The 16,240-nt window shown below is 34.0% G+C and overlaps 1 protein-coding gene across 1 annotated transcript; it reads left to right on the top strand.

Annotated features, from left to right (window-relative positions):
- Window positions 1–8,743: 8,743 nt before the first annotated feature.
- On the top strand, window positions 8,744–12,759 carry LOC104249115 (uncharacterized). Its single transcript, XM_009805492.2, has 7 exons — window positions 8,744–8,967; window positions 9,325–9,382; window positions 10,046–10,342; window positions 10,442–10,490; window positions 10,579–10,673; window positions 11,242–11,366; window positions 12,447–12,759. Exons 1-7 carry the CDS (start codon window positions 8,831–8,833, stop codon window positions 12,505–12,507), a joined length of 822 nt encoding a protein of 273 aa, XP_009803794.1. The 5' UTR covers window positions 8,744–8,830; the 3' UTR covers window positions 12,508–12,759.
- The last annotated feature ends 3,481 nt before the right edge of the window (window positions 12,760–16,240 follow it).

Raw genomic sequence — 16,240 nt, 5'->3', positions numbered from 1 at the left:
AGGGCCTGAAAATGGAATATCTTACTGTTAAAGATCCAGTCATACTGTGGAATAATTTGAAAGATAGATATGACCACCTGAAGATGGTCGTTCTTCCACAGGCACGATATGATTGGACTCATCTAAGGCTACAAGATTTTAAATCTATCAGTGAGTATAATTCTGCTATGTTCAGAATTATTTCCCAATTGAAGTTATGTGGTGATAATATTACTGATCATGATATGTTGGAGAAAACTTTCACCACTTTTCATGCCTCGAATATGCTCCTGCAGCAGCAATATCGAGAGATGGGATTTAAAAAGTATTCTGAACTTATCTCACATCTTCTTATAGCCGAGCAACATAATGGGCTATTAATGAAAAATCATGAAAGCCGACCTACTGGTTCTTGTCCATTCCCTGAAGTGAATGAGACAAACTTCCACCAGGATAAATGTGGAAAAGATCGTGGCCCCAGTCGTGGTCATGGTTGTGGTCGGGAAAGAAACTCTAATCATGGTAATAATAATGCACCAAAGAACACTCCTCACCACCAACAGTGGAAAAGGAAGGAACAAAAGCATGAAGCGGTGCAAGCACCAAATGCAGAAAATGCATGCTATAGATGTGGAGAAAAAGGGCACTGGTCACGTACCTGTCGTACGCCAAAGCACCTGGTTGAGCTTTATCAAGCCTCCCTAAAGAAGACAGAGAAAAATGCTGAAGCAAATTTTATTTCTGAAGATAATTTAGACTTCATGCATTTGGATGTAACTGATTACCTTGCACTCCCAGAAGGAGAAACAAGTCATGTAATCGGTGGTGAATCTGTAGAAATGTAAATATTTTAATTTTTGTTATTTGTAATAGATAGTATGGTTATGTAATTGTTGTACATAAAGAAAAATTATGATTTGATAATGATGTTTACTATAATATATCTTGTTTATGTCATTTTGAAGAATATGGATAACATTATTAGATCAACTTAAACTCTAGCAGAGTTTGCAAGAAATATACAACCACAAGAAGTGGTTATATTTCGTATATCTCATTGTAATTATATTTTGTTAACTACCAGAAGTGGTATATGCCTATGATCACCAGAAGTGATAATTTAGGCTTTCTATGGTTACAATTGAAGATAAGCTACATAAATATTCTCTATATTAAATGCACACCTCGATTTGCTCCTGAAGTAGTAAATATTTTAAAAGAGGTTGAGGCATCACAATTTGATGTGATTAATGCGCATTCAAATAATTATGTTCGATTTCCTGAAGGATGAGAACTTTTGATAATATTAATCCATTCCCTGAAGTGAATGTGACAATACTAATAAGTCGGGTAAATATGAACGCGCTCTTGATGTGAATACATTACAATTCACCTCCAGAAGAGTTAATATAATTGAGAGAATATATACTCAATATTTCGTATTTTAAATTTGCTCCTGAAGAAGTAACACAATTGAAATTGCCTCCTGAAGTGGAAAAATATTATGAAGAGGAGTTTTCGTGTGCTTAAACAATTGTTTTACATTGTTTATTTGATTGTGATTTTCTCTCATGACACCAGCAGTGTCTGAGCAATATTTGATAGTACAAAATGTATCAACAACTCCTGAAGAGCTAAATGTTTGCCTAAAGAATACATGACACCAGTAGTGCCAGATAAATATTAGATTGTGGATAATAAATGAAGGCTCTCGAAGAGCTTATATACAAATATGTCATTCATATTATATGATTATGGTCAAAACATATGTTGTAGTAAACCTGAAGTTTACTAATACAAATGGCTATCATATTGAGACTACAAATGATTGGAAGATTGATAATCTTCATGTTTCCACAATCATAGGGGGTAAAATAATATGTATGTGAGAAGTTACCCGCCTTATTCTTTAATTTGTACTATATCATGTATCACAGTAAACCAGAAGTTTACTAAAGCAAAAGTTTATGCCATAGTAAACCAGAAGTTTACTAAGAGATAGCACATGACATGATAAACTTGAAGTTTTCATTTGCCATTTTTAAATGAGCTATTTGAGAATTCAGATAAGCATATACTAAAGAACTAGAAGATTCTTCAGGAATTCTCATGTGTTGCTTGTTCTCATAATGAATTGATTATACCAGCTAAAGTTGGGACTAAGACCCCTGATTCTGAAATATATAAAAGGTGAATATGGGCCCGTTCACCTATCATGTGAACCACTTATAGGTGCATATATGAGATGGTTACATGTGTAATTATTGTCAACCTGCAGTTTGACATTTGGAATTGCTTTTCTCGATTAAGAGCATAATTTTCAGATTATGAAATCAAGACAGTTTCATCTTGATAATGCTGGTTTATATCCAAGCTGGTTTAGCATTGAATACCTCCTATTAATGGCTAAACCATTGCTTATGAGAACAAAGCTTCATGTGTTGGTCTAAGATTTTCTAAATTGCATATAACAGCACTTGTATGCATCAGATCAACAATATATGATAAGTCCTCCCTTCACAATTGGTTTAGGATCAGAAACCAAATATTTTTACTATCTTTTGTTGCGTGGTATATGATTAATTTCTCTACCATAATACACAAAGATATGTTTCCCAAAGATGATTGGGGATATATGTTAGTTTTTCTAACATTTGGGGGATGGAATAAACAGTTGAAAAATATGCTATATGAATCGAATTATCATGATCCTCACTTAGAAGATAATTCAAGTCGAATGCCAGAAGCATTTGCTGATCCAAAATTAAATATCATATTTCAGCTGCAAATGCTCCTATTAAAATTAAAGTCCCTGAAGGATAGAGTTTACTGTACGCATGAAGCGTGGTAGACCAATCGGTTCCAAAGGTAACAATCCTTGAAAAATAGTAGGAGCTAATGATCAAAATGATCATAATGAGGAGGAAATAAGCTCTAGAAGAGCCCACGACATAACATTTCATGAAACTCCCGAAAAAGTTCAGGTACCTGAAAATAAAGAAAGTGATGAGATCTCCACAAGTTATGTCGCTTCGGAACTGACACAAAATGATCGTCGACGATATATTTAATACAATATAGTGCACAATATTGTAAAAGATTGTGAGGATCGGACTAGCAGTCCAGACACTTGAAGATGTCATACCATTTAGATACAAGTCTTAACCTATATGACTTATTTGGCTAAATCTATATGAAGATCCTTGAAGGATTGAAAATGCCCGAAGCATATAATTCAAAGTCTTGAGAAATGTACTCGATCAAATTATAAAGATCTTTGTACGGTTTAAAGCAATCTGGGCGCATGTGGTATAATCGCCTTAGTGAATATTTGCTGAAAGAAGGTTACATAAATGATGTTATTTGTCCATGTATTTTTATAAAGAAAATGGCATCAGAATTTGTTATACTTGCTGTTTATGTTGATGACATAAATCTTGTTGGAACTCCAGAAGAGCTCCAAAAGGCAATTGAATATCTTAAGAAAGAATTTGAGATGAAAGATCTTGGAAAGACAAAACTTTGTCTTGGTCTGCAAATTGAACATTTAGCAGACGGGATCTTTATCCATCAATCTGCCTATACAGAAAGGGTCTTAAAACGCTTTTACATGGACAAAGCGCACCCATTGAGTACACCAATGGTTGTTCGATCACTTGAAGTGAATAAGGATTTGTTCCGACCTCCAGAAGAGGACGAGGAACTCCTTGGTCCCGAAGTACCCTATCTCAGTGCAATTGGTGCACTAATGTATCTTGCTAATGCTACAAGGCCTGACATAGCATTCTCTGTTAATTTACTAGCAAGATATAGTTCTTCTCCTACACGGAGACATTGGAACGGGATTAAGCATATATTGCGATATTTAAAGGGAACTCTTGATATGGGTTTGTTTTATGCTAACAAAGATAGTGCAGACCTTGTTGGTTATGCAGATGCAGGTTATTTATCTGATCCCCATAAAGCTCGATCTCAAACCGGCTACGTATTTACATATGGAGGTACTATCATATCATGGCGCTCCACAAAGCAATCTATTGTTGCTACTTCTTCAAATCACGCTGAGATAATAGCTATTCATGAAGCAAGTAGGGAATGCGTATGGTTGAGATCAATAATTCATTTTATTCGAGAAAAATGTGGTTTGGAATGTGAGAAAAGACCCACAATTTTATACGAAGACAATGCTGCATGCATAGCCCAATTGAAGGGAGGATTTATAAAAGGAGATAGAACGAAGCACATTTCACCAAAATTATTCTACACACACGATCTTCAGAAAAGTGGTGACATTGATGTGCAACAAATCCGTTCAAGTGATAATCCAGCAGATTTATTCACTAAATCTTTGCCAACTTCAACTTTTGAGAAGATGGTATACAAGATTGGAATGCGGAGACTCAAATATTTGAAACAAGGTTTTCATCAGGGGGAGTAAAATACGCGATGCACTCTTTTTCCCTTACTAAGGTTTTTTCCCATGGGGTTTTCCTTATAAGGTTTTTAATGAGGCACCTAACAATGCGTATTACTAAATATGTGTACTCTTTTTCCTTCACTGGGATTTTTTCTCACGTGATTTTTCCTAGTAAGGTTTTAATGAGGCACATTATCTTTTAATGAACATCCAAGGGGAGTGTTATAAATATATTATGGATGTTCATTTAGTACTCCGTTGTAAATAAGCTTCCTGAAGAAGCTTATCCATATGGGACTCCACCGTAAATATGTTTATCTATTTAAGTACTCTATTGGAAATAAGCTTCCTGAAGAAGCTTATCACTTCGATACCCGGTTATGGATAAACATTACCCCCGGTAGAAGATTATCCATACCGGGTATAATAAGCTTATCCTTTCAGTACCCAGTTATGGATAAACATTACCCCCGGTAGAAGATTATCCATATCGGGTATAATAAGCTTATCCTTTCAGTACTCCGTTATGGATAAACATTGCTCTCAGTAGAAGATTATCCATATCTGGTATAGTAGCAGCTTACACAGCAACTTCTTTTTTCTATAAATAGAAGAGATTTCAGTTCATTATGTACATCAGTTTGAATTCGAATAATATATCAGTTTCTCTCTATACTTGTCTTTACTTTATAGTCTTTATTTTATAACATATACAAATTTTTTCTTTTTCTTTAAGTTAGGAAACGATGAAGATTGAACTATGTTGCATACAAGAAATCGAAGTAATTTGGAAGAGAATCGGGCAGAACCCCAATTTAGAAGGAGAAATTCAAAAATAGCCAGATAATTCAAAAATCAGGCAGTGCACTCTTTTTATAGTTGAAGAAATTGTACACAATTGAAGAAATAAAAATACACAGTTGAAGAAATTGTACACTCTTTTTATTTCTTCTTTTGATGCAATAACTATTTATTTCAACTGTGTATTTTTATTTTTTCAGGCAAATCTATAAAATATATATATTTTTAGAGCACCATAATTTAGAGCTATATAAAAAATTATAGCCAAAATAATTAATTACAAACCATGTATTTTTTATAACTTTTTAGATGCCTTGACTATTTATTTTAATTGTATAAATCTTTATTTTCAGGTCAAATTCAAAAAAAAGATTAACTAAAACTTTAATATTTTAGCCAAATAAAAATATTTTGCCTTAATAATGTAGTTCTATCCAAGTTTTATTATAAATTGTATTCGAAAAAAGTTAATTAAAGAAGTAACATACTTAAAAAGGTAAAAATATATTTTATTTTTGAAAAATGTCACATATACAGGAAAAATTCATGTGGCATGTGAGTGCACCCACACTCTTTGCCATATCAGCGTCCCGGGGGAGGGGTAATGGCTCTCAAAACGCCAAGTTGAGGGGGGTAATTAAGACCACGAATAGTTTAAGGTTGTAATTAATAATCCGTGTCAAGTTTAGGGGGGTTTTAAGGTATTTTGCCTTTTAAAATTAATACTCGCAGCTAACGGAACTGTAAAACAAAAGGGGATGTCTGAAAATTCCCAAATAATTTACTTCGAATTTCTCTAAGTAGGTGGTAAATTAAGGGAAAGACATGGAATGAAGTAGGTTAGGGAGTTGAAAAGTTTGAAATTTAAAGTGGAAAGAGTGGCAGTGGTTTTAGGCTAGTCCTTGTAATTGGTTTTGGGATATTAGTTGTATGATTTATTTTGTGGCTACATATTGTCATTAGTTTTCCCCGGATGGTTACAAACGAAGTTTACTCAAAAATAAATACAAGACAAATGAATACTTCCGGGTCCAGTCAAAGTGGATCTGTGATCTTCTTATTGCCCGGACCATCTTGGACTCCAACAAACTCACAAGAGATATAAGGTAAAAATTACACGGGGCGCCCTATTTGGTCGCCCCCATTTAACCTATACCCATTTTTCTAAAAACTTTTAACTTGTACCCACTTTTTAAATAACTTCAGCCCCCTTTCTCCTCATCCCCTTCCTCCTCCTCCTCCTTCTTCTTCTTCTTTCTTCTGCTGCTGTTGGTGCTTCTTATTATTATAAACACAAGAATTTAATTCATAATACTGGAAAAGCAGGGACATATGCATATACGTCTTATCTGCTCGAACTGAATATTATTTTGATATACCTAATTCGATAAAGCTTCCCCTTCCCTCACATTGACTGTTAATTAACCTTTCTATATTAGTTTCATGATTGATTGTTCATGGAGATATTTATTACCTTAGTTCCTGTTGTGGTTTTCTTGGTTTTGTAGCTTACATACAAAGATGAAGCTGATGACGAACATGAGAAACTTTGTTGTGCATCTCTACCTTGGAATTGTTGGAGGCATGAGGCAAAGAAAGTTAAATTGCATAATTTTGAAAATATGGAGCTGCACGAATTGAGAAACTACTTTCTCACAAAACAATAATAATAATAATAACAAAAACTTCAGCTCTAGAGCTGAAGTTCGCCAGTTACAAAAATAAAAACTTCATCTCTAGAGCTGAAGTTCGCCAGTTACAAAACAAAAACTTCAGCTCTAGAGCTGAAGTTCGCCGGTTACAAACAAAAACTTCAGCTCTAGAGCTGAACTTCAGGCCCGTCTACTAGAATGCTGAAGTTTTGCGTGATTGCCTTTGCTACTTCAGCCCCGTATGCTGAAGTTATGCGAAAAAGTGGTTACGCTTACAATTTTTTTTGCAAAGTGGGCACAAGTTAAAACGTGACACAAAAAGCGGGTATAGATGCAAATGCCCCAGATTTAAGTGCTACCGGTGGTCCATTACTCAGATGGTCACTCAACTTTCCGAAATCTTTCTTTCGTTTGTAATAGCAAAGTCACTCAACTATGTATATATCACTCAGAAGGTCACTCAACCAGATTTATTAAACTTTTGATCGCCAAATACCTATTTTACCCTCTAAATTATCAACTTTTATCTTCCGTTTTTTGCTTTTTATCTATTTAATCAACATTATGGACTTACCTATAGAACACAAATATTTTAGTTAAAAAAAATTCTAGCATATATAATGTCGAAATAATAATATAATTGAGTATAATATTCAAGAATATGTAATGTATATTACAAAAATACTTTTATTATAAATAATTATTTTCTATAGTACGTGCATGGAATATATATTTCAAAACTTCTATTTTCTTTCATTCTCAATTGTGTAAATAAATTTTTGATTTTGTTATTAATATCAAAATTATTATTACAAATGAATTGTTATAATTAACTTTCTACTATGCTCAATATTTTATTATTCCAACATTATATATGCTTGAATATTATTTTTTTTTTTTTAATTTATAAATAAAATTTATTTATTCTAAGATAAGTCCATAATATAAATTAAAAAGAGAAAAAAATTATTAAATTAAAAAGCTAAAAAAATAAAAAGAAGATAAAAGTTGATAATTTAGGGGTCGTTTGGTTGGAATACGATTTATACTGATATAAGTTATATTGGGATAAGTTATGCTGAGATTAGTTATGCTAGGATTGTTGTTTATTCATTGTTTGGTATGTGGTATTAAGAATGACAATTGCATAATTTCTAAAAAGAAGGTATAAGTTATACTGGTGCTAATTACCCCACCCTCTATAAGGTATAAGTTATCCCGGTCTTAAAATTAACACCGGGATAACTTATACCTGGTTTGCTAACCAAACAGAGTATTAAGGTGGTATTACATTTTTATACCACCCTTATACCTTCTTATACCTCATACCAACGACCCCTTAGGGGTCGTTTGGTTAGAATATGGCTTATGCTGGTATAAGTTATGCTGGGATTGTTGTTTATTCACTGTTTGGTATGTTGTATTAAGGATGACAATTGTATAATTTCTAAGAAGAAGGTATAAGTTATACCGGTGCTAATTACCCTACCCTCTATAAGGTATAAATTATCCTGGTGTTAAAATTAATTTTAACACCGGGATAACTTATACCTGATTTGCTAACCAAACAAAATATTAAGGTGGTATTAAATTTTTATGCCATCCCTATACCTTCTTATACCTCATACCAAACGACCCCTTAGAGGGTAAAATACATATTTGGCGATCAAAAGTTTGAGAAATCTAATTGAGTGACCTTCTAAGTGTTATTGATATAGTTAAGTGATTTTGTTGTTACAAATGAAAGAAAGATGACTTTGATAGATAATATGTGATAGTTGAGTGACCAAGGCAATGGACCTTGTCTTACTTCAAAATTCCAAAGACGTTTTTTTTCAAACCTTTCGAGAAAAATAATAATAATTTAGTAATAAAAGTAAAGTGGGGAATATATTGGAAAATCGGAGCCAAAACTCGGACCAGCGCGCTAAAGTGTTAATTTGAATTTACATTACCCAAATCAGACGACTATAGAGAGCTGATGGAAGGGGAAGGAGAAAGTGAAGTAGGTTTCACAGACATCGAAACAATCTCAGATACTCTCAACAGCTCTATCAGATTCCATCTTGTTACTGACATCTTAGGTTTCGTCCTCTATATGCACCAGCAAATCCCTTCGTAAGTAGTACTCACTCCGTTCCTATGTGAACCTGTTTGACTGAGCACAGAATTTAAGTAAAAAATGAATACTTTTGAAATTTGTGGTACTAAACAAGTCCAAATGGGGCCCACAATATTTGTGTGGTTATAAAAGCTTCTCGTTAAGGGTAAAGTTGTAACTTTAAGCTAAATTGTTATCAAATTTAGAAAGGGTTCATTCTTTTTGGAATGGACCAAAAAGTAAATAGTTTCACATAAACTGGAACAGGAGTACAAAATTTTGTACTAATTTGATTTTGTTCAGATTTTTATGTTGTTTGCTTCTCTGGTGCTGCTCTAATTAATCGCCTGTATGTTGTTTGTTTAATTGCGCAGCATACTGCAGGATCTCACTCTAGAATATGACGTATTGAACACTGAATATGCGGAATTGGTAAGTGAACACTATCATTTACTTTAAAGTATGCTGCTCTTTTTGTAGCGGGATTTTGATATTTTTGAAGTCTAATTTTTAAATTCACGGAAAGATAATGTAGTAAATGGGTATTTTTTTTTAATTTTTATCTACTTTTGGTAAATCAAAACAAAATTAAAGTAATACGTACTAGTTGAAGTTTTGAAGTATGTTATGAACAAAAGTGGTGTCTAATACTAGAGATCTGTTTTCACAGATGTACATAGGTTTTTGGCTTATGAATTAGCGAGTTTTGTCTTTATAAATGTTGCTAGATATTGAAAGTTGTATGGTACATATACGGAATAAGTCCACTGCAACAATTATCTTTCACTGGCTTTCTATTCTACATTACCCGAATCAAAGAAATATTATAAACTTTCTTGTTAGTTAGATAGTTTGATTTTCTTGTTTAGAAATCTAATTCTGTTAGTGTATAATGTACTTAGGTTTCAGGTCATATTGTATCCTAGAGCATTTTTGCAGAACTCTGCTTGAACTCCAATAACAATTGATAGAAGAGAATTTAGTCGTAAGGAAAGAGACATTGCAACTTGCTTTCGAAACCGTTGTTCTGTTTGTAACCATCTTTTGTGGTACTCGTATCTCTAGCGCTATGACCTAGTACTGGCTTTCCTTTAGGAGACAGCTCTTTTACACGCAGAAACGGGCCCTTCACGTAGAAAGCATGTCGCCAGGAAGAGGGAGGTGAGGATGGGAATAAGAAGACTAGATAAGTTAATGAACACTATATCTAGTCTCAAGACTGCTCTTCAATTGATGATCACGGAATTTCCTGCTATTCAAAGGGTTGTTCTGATTCTTGGGCCTAGTCCTTTGCGCCCGCTACATGTGTATGAGCTCTGCTTTTCGCATGAAACGGCAGCCTCAGGAGGAGATTTTACTAGGAATCGAGTTGTGGAAGCACTTTCAAAGAAGGTTTCTTCTTTTGTTTATTTATGTTACATCTCACATTTCTATATATATATATCGATATATTTCTATTGTGCATGAATTTGGGTTTCTGTTTTTACACAGGCTATTCGGGTCTTAATTTCAAAGGGTGCAGGATCTACCTCCACTGCTGGTATTTTATTGGCAATTACTATCTATTAGTGATACAATAAAAAAGATATACTTGCTGGGGATTCATTGCTAGTCTCATATCCTTTTAGGTACAACCAAGTTGTTCCTATTGGTTCAAGCTTCTTCTTCAATCAACTTGCCTTTGCATTTTCTTCCAAAGAGGGTTTTTAGGTACAGTAAAAAGGTATATTCCCAGAGATTGTTCCTTTGAATTCTAAATTGTTGTGATTCGGTTCTGGGGATGCATATTCTCCTGGTAGACATTCTTGATGATAATTCTGATGTTTATCAGTATTAGCTGGTTCAGCTGTGCTCGTCAATTATTGATCATCTTCAAGCTTCCGTAATACCAATTTGATGAGAATGAAATCTTTCCTGAGCTGGTGCTTTGCATATAGAAGCTCCCTCCTAATTTCTCCCCTTCTTTTCGTCATTTTCTTTGCCCAAGCAAAAATAATGCTGATTGACTGGTTTATATCCCCTCTCTTCCCCAGTTCATTACGGATACAGCTTGCAAAATTTGAAACAATAGCTGGACTGATGTGAGCTAGAGATGGACGTTGAAGTTCCTGTTAGCTTTTAATAAATAACGATCGTCCATTGAGAGTCTAGCATGTGTTTTTTATTATCAAGGCCTAACATGATATCTAACTTCATTATTCAAAGCCTTATATTTATGAAGCATCACTATGATACACTATTTTGCTTCTATAAATGCTTTGCTGACAAGCATTTAACATGTGGCGGTGCAGATAGTGCCTTTGAAATTGCGGTTTAGTTGTAAAAGCAAAAATCTTGAAAGAGAAGCATGTGCTGATGATACTCAAACTGCTAAAGCAATCACATCGCATAGTTCTAAACTCGAAGACGTTATCTGGTAATTTCAGTTTTCAGTCCATGATAACTCTATATCTTTTATCCTTTTTTTATATGTTTGTGTTTTCTTGATCTATCCTTGTCATTGACATTGCTATTCAGAAATCTGGCAACAAAAGGAAAAGAGAATTCAAACTTTCATTCAATATGTTTTATGCTTCAAAAAATGGGGAGTACGAAGGATTTTTGTCAACTCTCATCACTAAGATTTCAGTTTCACTGTTTTCTGCGCAGATTATCATTCATATTGAAATATAGTGAATCCAAGAACTTATGATGCTCTAGCTAAAAAGGCTGTTAAATTGTTTACTGGGGATCTAATAATGCTTGCCATCTTAGCTTTTGTCATAAATACTTCATTTGTTGTTTTAATGTTTTTTTCAAAGGTTTGGCATCCTGGGACATAATTTAGTTCATTGGCTAAAATAAGATGGTATGAGGGGAAAAAATGCACTATAGTAAGTCGGCATCATGTATAAAGTTGAGCACAATGTAATGTGAACCTTTAAATCATGTCTTAACATTTTAACTTTTTTTTTTTTTACACCTGCAACGGTGGGATTTGAGTTTTTGGCCCTTTCCATCTGATTAAAAAATCAGTCATGGTATGAAGTGGTGGAAGCATCCTGTCTAAAAGCGTGAAAAAACAGAGGCTTTGATCAGTTTTGAATCCAAACCAAAGTTTTTATTTGTATGTTCATAGAGATGTTTAGAAGTTATTCGCTATAAACCGACAGTCCTGTTAGTTATACCATTGGTTAGTGCAGCAGTTGTTGCAATTTCTGTTTGAGTCGGTATTAAATATTCATCGGCCTGCCTCCTGAAATTGTGTGAATTGACATTTCCGAACTACTGGGGACCCTGAAGAGTGTCCATGTAATTATCAGTTAGCTCAGGGAAGCAGCTGCAATGGCTTTTTATATGCTTAGTTGTTTTTCCATGTTATGTTTATTTCTACCTCAGATTTTAGGCAAAGATAAAGTTGGGCAAAGGGAACTGCTGAGAATAGAATCCTCTACTGTACATTGACAGGGTCCATGTGTGCTAATTCTTAATGGTTTTAGCTTCAATGACTTGTCAGGTTTCAGTGTCGGCATATTATCAAGGGCTTGGCTTCCAGGATTTCTCCAACTGAAGAGTGAGGATGGCTTCCTTCTTCCTTAACCTTGCCGCCCACCCCCTCCCCCCAACTCTCCCCCCACCCCCACGCATAAAAGAAAAAAAAAACAGAGGTTACCTTCATAGCACATGTATTCTTGTAATAGAATTGATGTTGATAGTGACTTCGACCTTATCATGCTTTTTCCTAATAATGTACTAATGTTGACCTATACTAGCAAGTGATGAACCTGACTTGAAGAGATCGTTTCTGGTGTTACACCTTCAGCGTATAATTGAGTTTGTGTGCTCTCTCCAATAGAATTGTTAAGTAATTAAATATTCATAGGTACTCCAGATAAATATAACAGTAGTAACTAGTCTGGTTCATATTGCCGGTACTGACATCGTGATAAAAAAATTGAGACTGAAATATATGTTTTAGTTGTATTACTACTAGTTTACTAGCCATTCCCAAACGGTCTCCACAGTGAATCTAAGGTTAGAATTTCATAATAATGTGCTAGAAAAGTTTGCTTGTGTAGAAAAGGAATATCATAACCTAGAGGCGCAAGAACCCTATTCGTATGTATCAAACTGTGGATTCAATCCGCATACAACTTGTAGTAGAGCATCTTGATACACTCTTTTTCTTTTTAATATTTAATACAAGCAACTGAAAATTTTCATTGGAATGTCAGCTAAAAGTGCTGGTACAAATCTAAACTGGAACTTTAATGGTTGGAATACGATTTATACCGGTATAAGTTATATTGGGATAAGTTATGCTGAGATTGTTGTTTATTCATTGTTTGGTATGTTGTATTAAGAATGACAATTGCATAATTTCTAAGAAGAAGATATAAGTTATACCGATGCTAATTACCCCACATTCTATAAGGTATAAGTTATCCTGGTGTTAATAAGTATAAGTTATACCAGTGCTAATTACCCCACATTCTATAAGGTATAAGTTATCCCGGTGTTAAAATTAACACCGGAATAACTTATACCTGGTTTTCTAACCAAACAGAGTATTAAATTTAAATATTCTTTCAATTTAAAAGGCTATTGCGTGATGGAACTCAATACCCTCTTATTCAAATAATCAACATTTGTTTTACATTATTTAAGGTTAGCATGCTTAAGATCTAAATTTATTCCGAATTTGGTTATAGAATTAAAAGTAGGATACAATTTGAAATTAAAATCATATAGACTCTTTTGAAAATAAATCATACAGTAGCAAGGTTGTTTGTATTGCCACAAGAGTAATTCACACTTAACATAATAGGGATTAGTCAACTAGTACGTGGGAAAGAGGAAAAAAAGTAAAGCTAAAAGAATTTTGCAGAACAAAAAGCAGTGGGAGGTGCAGTTTATAGATAAGCGACGTCAAACGGGGGATTTGCGGTCGTACACTAGTTTTATGCCACATTTTAACCTATACCCTGTTTTTAAAAACTATTGATTTCCTAATCAACTAACAAGACAATTATACCCCTTCCAAAACATATAAGAGTCCGTCTCTCCTCCGTATTCCCAGATTCAAATTCCAGATCTCCTCCGTATCTCCTCCTTCAGTCCGTCTCTCCTGAGAATGCGTCTCACATTCAAATTCAAATTCAAATACATTGTAAGTATTCAAATTCATCTCCAGAATTCAAAATAGTTTTTGAATTATATGTTTTCTGATTGATTGATTGAAGTTGTTTGACAAACTTCACTGATATGCTGAATTTGCAATTCTAAATCTATTTGATGATGAATTCTAACATTCTAAGCTGAAGTTATTTAGTTAACGAGCTGGCAAATAACACAACGAAGAAGAAATTATATTAAATTTTATATGATTGTTTTGTTGCTGAAGTTTTTTTGTCAATAATTAAAAGCTGAAGTTTTCCTCGTACACTGGGTAAAAAACCATAAAATATAAGTTAAAATTTCATATTGCACCAAAAAAACTTCGGCCTAGGTGCTGAATTTTTTTAGTTATTACTTAAAAACTTAAGCAGGAGGGCTGAAGTTTTCCTCCTACACTGGCTAAATTAAAAAATCATATTGCACCAAGCCAACTTCGGCCTAGGTGCTGAAGTTTTTTAGTTATTACTTAAAAACTTAAGTAGGAGGGCTGAAGTTTTCCTCCTACACTGGCTAAATTTAAAAATCATATTGCACCAAAAAAACTTCGGCCTAGGTGCTGAAGTTTTTTAGTTATTACTTAAAAACTTAAGCAGGTGAGCTGAAGTTTTCCTCCTACGCTGGCCAAATTAAAAAATCATATTGCACCAAAAAAACCTCGGCCTAGGTGCTGAAGTTTTTTAGTTATTACTTAAAACTTAAGCAGGATGGCTAAAATTTTCCTCCTACACTGGCTAAATTAAAAAATCATATTGCACCAAAAAAACTTCGGCCTAGGTGCTGAAGTTTTTTTCCTCTGCATTGATGAATCACCATCATAAAAAAACTTCAGCTAATATGCTGAAGTTATTAAGCTTATCTCTAAAAACTTTAGCACTTATAAGCTGAAGTTTTCTTTGCAGGATTCATTAATTATGTCATACATCTTTTTCCAAAAAAAACTTCAGCAGAAGATGCCTAAGTGATTTAGTTTATTTGTAAAAACTTCAGCACAAACAACCTAAAAAATTCTTCTGTTCACTTTCCTAATACTTGCCACTAAACATGAATCTGCAGGATGAGTTCGATTTGCATTGTTATAACTTTCAATGGGAGTTGGACTCCTGATTTCAAATACTTGGATCATGATACAAAACTTGTTCTACTTAATAAGGACATATCATTCAATACTTTCCTGAAGAAAATTAGTGAAGTTGCAAATATTGATTCAACCAGATATGCATTAAAAGTATGGTTTGATATCAAACTAAATACAAGCAAAGGAATGCTTGTAACTTCAGATGAGGAACTCAATACGTATATACATTTGCTTACAACTGATTCAGCATACAAGAATTGCCATTTCGTCATCGAAAAAATACAACCTTCAGAATCAACAGCATTCAACCAATCTCTTGCATATGCGATAGATTCAGAACCTTTTGCTGACTATCAACATGAAGTACGAGTGCCAATAATGGAAGTAGACAACGGGCAACAACCTTCTAACATTACACCTGCTTCAGAATACATAGTGCTGCAACAATTACCCCCTCCTCCAATAAATTCATACCAGTTTGTCGATGACCAAGAAGAAGAAGGACAACTAATAATGCAAATTGACAACCAACACACAATCCAACAAAGCGTTTTTTCACCTTCTGCAATGATAAAGAACAATGAAAATGAAGTAAACATGGAGCTTATATCGATAACATCACATAGAATTGAAGAAATTGCTGAAAGTTCTTGTGCTTCTCAGAAATCAAGAAAAAGAGTAAGGAGAAAGGTGAAAGAATCTCCACCATGTAAAATACTTAGGCACGATGCGTTGCCTGAGGAAGTAAGAGTTGAATCAATCTTTGAGAACAAACAAAACATGACTAAATTTTTCTGCAACTTGGAGATAAATCAAAAAGTTGAATTCACTGCTGTTAGATCATGTTCCAAGAGATACGAGCTGAAATTCATCGTGGACAAATGTGGTTGGAATGTACGTGCTACCAAAATAAAAAATTCCACACTGTTCAGGGTGATAAAATATCATAACATCCATGAATGCTCGGTTGATGCAAGAAAATCAGATCAGAAGCATGCTACATCAAATTTTATAAGTGAACAAATTATAGAACATGTTCGAGACAAAAAGATAGAGGT

The sequence above is a fragment of the Nicotiana sylvestris genome, chromosome 9 (assembly GCF_000393655.2).
Source record: "Nicotiana sylvestris chromosome 9, ASM39365v2, whole genome shotgun sequence".
Lineage (NCBI taxonomy): Eukaryota > Viridiplantae > Streptophyta > Magnoliopsida > Solanales > Solanaceae > Nicotiana > Nicotiana sylvestris.
This window is presented reverse-complemented; position numbering and strand designations above follow the sequence as displayed.